The following is a 9,240-nucleotide window of genomic DNA, read 5'->3' as shown; positions in this document are numbered from 1 at the left end:
GCAAGAATCTGGCTAATGCTGATGCTGGAGATATCGCTAAGTGAGTTGAAGAAAGAGGCCCCTAGAAACTTAAACCTAATTCTGGCCAGACCTGGACAAAAACACATCAGGTGTTCTGGTGTCATTTCATCAAGTATTGGTAGACACGCACTACATGAGGTACCACAGGGAAGGCCAAGTCTAGCTCCATGCCGTCCTATGGACCAGTGACCCGTAAAGACAGATATTAGCTTAGAAACCTCAGATTTGTTTCTACAGATTAAGTCAGAGGTTCTATATTTGGAATAGATGGGCCAAGTAGCCCTTGACCTGGCTGCTGAGATAGTAAGGGTCCACTCACTATTTGCCTGTCGCAAAAAATGGTCACAAATCAGCCTACGCCCGTAGCTGACAGGGGCAGGGATCGAAATAGGGGTATCCGTGGAAGAGTCGCCTAGCTTAGCAAGCTCGCCAGCGCGCTCATTTCCCACAATATTAGAATGCCCGGGAACCCATACTAGAGTAACCTTGGACCTCTCACTTAGTTCACAATTTCCTTACATTCTTCGACTAATCTCGATGACAGACAGACTGCTGATAAAGCTTTAATAGCTGCCTGACTGTCAGTTAGAATGCAGACCTCTTTTCCGTGAAGGCGCATATTTAAAGCAAGAACACTTGCCCTAAGGATGGCAAAAACTTCAGCCTGAAATATCGAGGTGGAATCTGAAAGGTGGTATGATTTACTAATCATTAGGTCCGTAAAAAAGAATCAGGCTCCAACGCCTTTATCCATTTTAGAATCGTCGGTGTAGATCGCTATCTTTCGTCGAGTTGTAAGCAATCCCGCCTCCCAATCCCCTCTTGAAGGAATTTTGGTGGCGAAGTTATTGTCGAATAGTAACCGAGGACATAGGTAGTCTGAATCCCTGGCATCATCTATCGGATAGAGTGATGTGATGTTACCATGTCCTAAAGCACTCGAGCGCCAACAGTTTAGATCTTTAAGCCTCTGCGCGCTAAGAGTAGCAGCTTGCTTGATGTAAATATCAATAGGTAGCAAATTAAGTATGACATTGAGCCCACTGGTGGGGCAAGATCTTAGAGCCCCTGTAGCTCCCACACAGGCAGATCTTTGCATTCTGGTTAGTCTTTGAACAATGTACTGTTTGTTCAACGAAAGCCACCACACCAGACATCCATATGTTAATATTGGCCGAACGACGGCTGTGTAAAGCCAGAGAATCACTTTGGGCTGCAATCCCCAGCTCTTACCGTACATCCTTTTGCACACATAGAATGCCACACAAGCTTTACGAATTCTTTCGTCGATGTTGGCTTTCCAGTTAAGTTTTGTGTCAAGAATTACTCCTAGATACTTGTGCGAAAGAGTTAATCTTTGGCCATTTAATCTTGGCAGCGGAAAGTAAGGAATTTTATATTTTTTAGTAAACAGTAACAGTTCTGTCTTAGAAGGATTAACACCTACGTCACAAAATCAGTTAAACATCGAACATCGAAGACATTTAAATGCAACGATCATGCAATGTGGTTAACAATTAATTTATTGAGACATCAATTTAGTTACAACTTTATTCCCAAAAGTGGTCCTATTAACTGGCCCCCTCGTTCGTGCGTTTAAATCCTCTCGATTATTTTTTATGGAGCTATGTTAAGTCATTGCTTTATGCCGACAAACCAGCAACTCTTGAAGCATAAGAAACCAATGTTCATGTAACCATTGACGCCATACGGCCATATTTAATTAAATTGAAATATCCATATTACAAAATCCAAGGTTCGTTTTAAGTAAAGTTTTCATATTTTTTATTTTATATTAAGTTTTTTTTCATAACGTTTATTTTAATTTTGTTATCCTTAGGAAATTAAAATGAAACATATTTTTTTCATTATAAAAATGAAAGAATTTTATTCACATGAGAGTATTGCATAAGCAAATTACCATACTTTTGCTATGAGTAAAAGAACAAAAAAAGTCGCACGTATACTGTTATCTGTTTAGACGGATACAGGTAGCAAATGATCGAAAGAAAGCAAGGACAGAAAAAGTGATATGTGCCAATCACAATCTTTACTAAAGTATTTAACTGTAATTCAAGTAAACTGCAAAGTTTTTTATTTTTTTTTAGGTTAACTCGCCGGTTTTTAATTTTCCTTCACAAAAAATTGAATTCAGCACGAAACTTGAATGCTATGCTATACCAGATAATGTATCTATCAACGCAATTGAAGCTGTTGTTATTACCGAGGTAAATATTTAATATTTTATTATTTTATATATATTGAAAAGAAATTTATATAATTTTAAGTTTTTTCTGTTAACTCAGTATTAATGTCTAATATAATCAAGCCTGTAAATTGAGTACTTCCCCCTTGCATATTCAAGTGTGTAATGTGACATTTACATCTTATATATTTAAATCTGTTACGGTGGTATTTATTATGGTGTATATAACTTAGGTTTTCCCTAAGTTACACAGTATTGTACAGTTTTTACAATGACACTTAAGGATATTTATATAATATTTTTCGCCCATAATGTCGTCAATGAATTCCAATTCGCCGACACCTGTAACAGACTTGTAGTTCTATACAAACATCATGTTTCACAGACATAGCAGGTTTTTATTTTGCAGTTCGGAGATGGTTTTCTCCAAATCGTTCATCCCAGTTCGCTTTTTGGAAGCTTCTATACGGTTTCTTGTCAGCTTCAGTATGAACGTCGATATATAAGATAATGATTGTAATAGGAGTGCTATCGCAGCTTAGTGCTATAAAAACATTCCAAACATCCTTGGTCTTGGCTGACATCAGGGGAATTAAAGTTGGACTTACCAAAGGTGACGAGTCTTCATTTAAAACATCAATTAAGGATTTATTAATTGGGGTTGCTTATATGTGGTCCCTATGATCAGATGGTACGTTAGAAAACCACGGAGGTTGGCGACCATTCAAATCACCTAACTTAAAACAGGAGTTCCAATCTAAACGGCGAAAAATATCTGGTGTGTGCTGCCGAGGTGGAAATAGAATTGGGAGAGATAAAAATTTTATTTAAAATTTAATTAAATGACCTAGATGATTGGAAAAGGAGGGCCAAAGGTCAATGAAGATGAAGAATGTCTATTTAGAGCAGTTTTGAAATAACTATGTTAGCTCTAAAGGTAGGGTTTCAATAGGTATGCTATGCAAACCTGAACGGTGTCAAAGGTGGCACCAGTTATTGCAAATTTTACACTGATAGAGGTTTATAGTCTGTTAATTGTAAGGTTATGGAGTGCCCATACAAATAATGATAACATCTTCGTCTTCGCATAGAGCTTTCACCATTCCTTTGTATCGAACTCTATTGCTTACCTCTCGGTTGATGTCATTCTAAGAATAATTTGCTTCTTGCAATTCTACATTGACAGTCCTTCACCATGTTCTAGCAAGCGCTCCAAACGACGATCACTTCCCTGGGGACTCCATCTGAGTAATTGACGATCAATGTTGTCAGGGAGTCTGCGAAAGATATGACCAATCCAACGCCATCTGCGCATGCATACTTCTTTAGAAGTTGACATTTGATTGGTGGTAGCCCAAAGGTTAGCTTTGCTGATATGATTAGGTCACCAGATGTTGAGAATTCGATGGAAGCATTTGTTGAAAAAGTTTTTTGCCGTATGTCGATGACGGTAGTGTGTTTCAACGTCTCACATCTACAAAAGATCTGCGGTTTAATGTTGGAATTATAGATGCGCAGTTTGGTTTTTTACAGAGATATGTCGAGATTTCCAGATAGAGCGTAGCATGCCGAATGAAGCCTTAGCGTTGTTTATGTACACCGATATGTACATATCAGCCCCACCTTTAGTAGTGGTAATGCTATCAAGGTAAATGAAGGTGTTAACATATTCGCTGTTCAATTGGTTTAATTTAAATTACAACCGGGGTAGGGTTGGTGCTTTAGCCACCAATTTTTATGCTGACTTCTAATCCGGCTTTTAAAGACTTACTGTAAAAGATATCAATATTCGTTTGCAAATTATTAGAAGTTTGAGGAGGCTGACGTCATCTGCATATTATAGATCTTTAATTGTGTGAAGCGATTCCACTAGATTCCCTTTCTTCCACTCAGCGACTGGTGCATTATGTCGTCCACCATAAGAATAAATAATGTTGGTGTCAATATACGGCCCTGTTTTACGCCCGTGGCAATTTCAAACGCGGTAGATAATCGTCCGCCATGGTGCACTCGGCATTTAAACTCATAGTACATTGCTTTTATAAGGTTTATAATTTTTGAAACGATGTGCTGCATCTCGAAAATTTTTCCCAGACAACCTATGTTTATACTGTCAAAAGCTTTTTGGAAACGGTTAAATGACTTAGTATTTTACTTGGTATACAGAGCAACATTATACCGTTTTAATTATTGCAGTCCTTTGCTTCTCCTTTTGTTGGGTATTTTGACCACGATACCTTCATTCCACGTGGTTGGCAGGCATTCTTCTCGACCACTAGGCGCTAGTCCAATTAGGCTATTAAGTGTAAACTTATAAAGTTTCATTAAACGCATTAGCTGCTCGTTAGAAGTAGTAAGAACTTTTCCGGTACTGCTATTAATGGGACTATTTGTATGAGTGGGTAAAGTGCGCGCGTTATCCCATACAATGTCTTGAGATCATAAACGTGAGCAAAAGCTTCAGCTTTTGCTGCTTGGTCTTCTACTTACAACCATTTGTCTTTTCTAACTGACTTTTTGATTATTTTTGATAGTTTTTAATAACTTGCTCGTAGAATAGCGAAATCTTCATCTAACATTTCACATTTTAGGGTCCTGCGCTGCTCAACCAGTGCAATCGACTGTGTAGCCAAACGTTACGTTTTTTATCTTTGAAATTTAGTATTTGTTGACCAAGTTCATTATATGTAGTTATAATTTTGATCTCTTCTATACTATTACTCTCATATTAATGTTGGATGTCAGGCAGTTACTGATGGAGTGAATAAATGCATTTCGGCATGAATTTACCTCTAGCTTTTAGATATCAAGTTTGCGTGTTGGTTTCGTTCCGCTCGATTTGAGCGCTGCAACTTTTGGTAGGACTTTACATGTAATAACGTAATAAACACTGTTTATTCCACCATCAGGTGACGCGCATGTGATTTCATGTTGGTACTTATGTGGGAAAATCGTGCTACCAGTTTTCTTTTACAGCTGAGCGCGATCAATTTACTACCGTTATAATTTCTAACTCCAATGCCGTGTACATCCATATAGCTAGTCAAGTTAGCGTTTTCACTGCCAACCTGGGCGTTAAAATTGTTGTTGATCCAACTATTTAGCTGATCATAATAAACAAGCTTAATGCCACTAGACTTTGCTTATGTTGGAGCGTAGGCATTCTAGTTCACGCTAGTGTATTCAATTTCAATTTAACCTTTCGTTGATAGGAAACCACTTAATAATTTCTTCTGCTATTCTTTTAGTAATAAGAAAAACAACTCGGCGGCTATGCTTTTTGCCTTCAGGTTGGCGAAAACAGAGTTTTCGTTATTTATTTGTTCCTGTCCTGTTCATCTACATTCTTGTACAGCGGGCGAACGTTCTATGTTGTAAGTATAGAATGCTCTTTAATGTCAATATGTTTGCGATGAGTTCGAAATCTGTGAAATCAGTGATTACCCTTTGGAGTATTTACCTATACTATTGTTATTGTCCATGCTTAAACATTTATTAAAATATCTTTATATGCAGAATTAATATAATTTATTACATATAACATGTACATAACATATTTATAAAGATTAAAGTTTTAGCGAAAACAATTAAATAGAATGGTCTATGAAAATTCAATTATTTCTCTTCTTTTAGCTTCTATAATTGTTAGATATGCTCATAAGTTTGCAACACAAATCACAGAACATTTCTGTTGTTTATGAACCAATATGGCAATACTGTTTTGTGGAGTTTTACAGTTTATGATTTTGACTAAGTAGTGTATGTTAGTAGTTTTTCAGACATTAAGTTAAACTAAGCAAATGTATTAGTATCACGTGAATAAATAAAGTAGAAATACAAAAGTGGTGTCAGAAGTGGGATCAGGAATATGAGTCTCACTAGATTTGAGTAAGATACCGGAAGACGAACAAGGTAAGTATGTACGTGTACACATGGGAGCAGAACTCAACGATGCTCTTAAAATTATCGCTAGCCTAACTGCACCTGAGATGCTCACATACAACGAAACAAAAACATTTCAATTCATCATTTTGATGGTACACGGAATAAGTACGCTGAAAGCGTTAGGTTCCGACAAATTAAACAAGAGAAGGGAGAGTAAATTTCCAAGTATGTACTTCGCTTAGAAGACGGTGCTAGATTCTGTCAGTATGGAGAGTTCTTAGATAGAATGCTGATGGAGCGATTGCTATATGGAGTTGAATCGCACATTATTTGTAATGAAATAGTTATTAGAAAACCAAAAGCTTTCACTGAAGCATATGAAATTGCGCATACAATCAAGCGAGAGCAAAAATCAACAACAGACGTCAAGAGTGCAGAGTTAGGGAAACCAAGTGAGCCAACATATAAGCTAGGTTGCGACCGAATGGAAACAAACCGTAACATCAGTGAGAACAATGGAAAAGCGATGTGGGTGACAAAAGAAAAAACAGCTAATTGTTATGGATGTGGAGATCAGCACCTAAGAAAAGAGTGCAAGTTCAGTAAGCCCAAATGCTTTGCTTGTGGGAAAGTCGGCCACATTGCCAAAATATGCAGAACAAAATTAGACCAAATAGCAAAGGATGAACCGGAACTAGACCAACAAATACTTAGAATAATGCACTCACGGCAGTAGGAAGAATGATGGTTCCTGTAAAAATTGATGGAAAGGAAATTCAAATGGAATTAGACACCGGCGCATAATGCACGGTAATTAGTTGCAGAACTCTTCGAACGATAAAACCGAATTTCAAGTTGCTTAAGAGTTCATGAGGTCATAAGGCTAATTGCGTTGGACGGATTATAGTATCCGCATCAATGGGTAAAATAGTACGGCGGCTAAGTATGTATGTCGTACAAGGAGATTGTGATACACTTTGCGGCAGGGAATGGATATCAGAATTTGCGAGAGAGATTAACTTTTCTGAACTTTTTTCTTCGTCCAACTCTATTAATTCAATAAACCCTCTTGAGCGAGAACTATCTACAAACCAGCGAGAGCGGCTTCAACAACTGATCGAGCGTTTTAAGGACGTATTTAGTAAAACGGCCGGGAAGGTTAGTGATCCGCCTGCTAAAGTACATCTTAAAAAGGAGCTACTCCAGTCTTTGCACGACCAATGACATTAAAAGAAGCTTACGCCAAAGAAATTGATCGAAAGATTCAATCGGGGTATTACAAGAGAGTATATTATTCGCAAAGAAAAATGATGGGATTCGCATTACAGGCAATTACAAATCTACAGTTAACTCGCAAATGATCATTGATGAACATTCAATTGCGAAAGCGGAAGATTTATTTGATAAAATGAAAAACAATATTTTGTTATCTTAATGTAACAGATGCATACACCCATCTTACAATTGACGAAGAATTTGCACATATACTAATTCTAAACACAATCACACATGAGTTAGTACGTCCAACACGTACAGTTTATGGAGCAGCAAACATACGAGCGATATGGCAGAAAAGAATGGAGACAGTACTACACGGTATGACGAACGTGTTAAATTTTTTTCGACGATATCTTAATATTTGCTCAGAATTTCGTCGAATTGTTACAATTTTTAGAAACTTCTCTAGGCGGTATCAAGTTAAATGGTCTGCGTCTGAATAAGTCGAAGTGTGTGCTCGCCACAACACCTGTGAAGTTTCAGACGCAAACCGAACGGATCTAGGTGCTGTATTGTCACATCGTTCAGAAAATGGTGTAGAGCGATCAATTGCTTATGCATGTTGAACGATGACTGCTCCGGAACAGCGATATACACAAATTAATAAAGAGGCACTAGCAATTGTGTGGCAGCACGGATGATAAACCGTTATCACAGATTCCTTAACCCAGTAAGTCGCTTCCAGTATTATGCATAAATAGAATGACTAACTATGCAGAATTTTTAAGCAGATTCGATTACGAAGTTATATACAAAAATTCAAAAGCACGTTCTTCCCTTCCATTATCACAATGGCAACAAATAAACCAATTGCAACAAACAGTAACGACTCATTCAGATGAATGTGATGACTTCGATAACTTCATGATTTGCCAAATAAATCAGTTAAATAAAGCAGACCGTATTGCAATGGAAACCAGAAAGGACAAGCACCTAGGCAAGATAATCAGATTACTGGAAAGTGACCGGTCTTTAAAGAGAGAAGGCTACAAATCGCCAGAAGTGAGGTACGTGTTATCATCAGGATGCTTGACGTTCGAACACCGGGTCGTTATCCATCCACATTATCGAGAAAGATTACTAAAGAAACTATACATATCGCGTTTAGGAATGGTAAAGATGAAGGGCATTGCTGGTTCTTTTATATATTGGCCAGGAATAGACAAAGATATTGAGAATATAAACGAGTGTGATGAGTGCGCGAAACAAGCAAATAAGCCAATGAAATGCGATAGACACCATTGGGAATACCCAAAAGGGCCATGAGGGCATATTCATATTCACTATGCAGGGCCATTTGAAAGGGTGATGTTACTAGTAATTGTATTTGCTGCTTTTGGAGTTTCTCTTATGGTTGTTTCTGACAATGGAACGAACTTTACTTCTATAGAGTTTAACGATTTCCTCACAACAGTTGGTGTAAAATATTATAAATATTCAGCTCCGTATCATCCAGCTAGTAACGGTTTGGCGGAGCGTAGCGTACAAACAATCAAAAATGCACTAAAGGCAATGGGCACAACAAGCAAGTCTTTAAAGAAAAATGTGAACGAGTTCTTAAGGCAATATGTACAAAAATGCTCCATATTAAACTACAGAGTTCTCGCCAGCTCAGTTGTTTTTGGGACGACAACTGCCAACACACTTAGATCTCATTCGGCCAGAGGAAATCGTAAAGGAGGTGAAAAAAAAGCAGTAAATGCAGTGTCAATCTGGTAATAGGTGTAAGGATTCCCACCAGGCCAAAGCGTGTACTTCTTATCGAACAATCCGCGAATGCATAAATGGTTCAGAGGAACAATTAATTCACGTTTAGGTGATCTTCACTATAAAATACTTTTTAATGGAAA

At 37.7% G+C, this 9,240-nt stretch overlaps 1 protein-coding gene across 1 annotated transcript in view; it reads right to left on the bottom strand.

Moving 5' to 3' along the window:
* Positions 1–4,414: 4,414 nt before the first annotated feature.
* Positions 4,415–9,240, bottom strand: part of LOC119677073 (serine/threonine-protein phosphatase 1 regulatory subunit 10-like) — a 6,809-nt gene continuing 1,983 nt past the window's right edge. The window contains exon 5 of the mRNA XM_038088342.1: positions 4,415–4,659. Coding sequence (XP_037944270.1) covers positions 4,415–4,659 — 245 coding nt within the window. The remainder of the gene's footprint in view (positions 4,660–9,240) is intronic.

This window comes from Teleopsis dalmanni, chromosome 2, assembly GCF_002237135.1.
Source record: "Teleopsis dalmanni isolate 2A chromosome 2, ASM223713v2, whole genome shotgun sequence".
NCBI classification, from domain to species: Eukaryota; Metazoa; Arthropoda; class Insecta; order Diptera; family Diopsidae; genus Teleopsis; species Teleopsis dalmanni.
The sequence above is the reverse complement of the archived record's forward strand: the minus strand, read 5'-3'. Positions and strand labels throughout refer to the sequence as shown.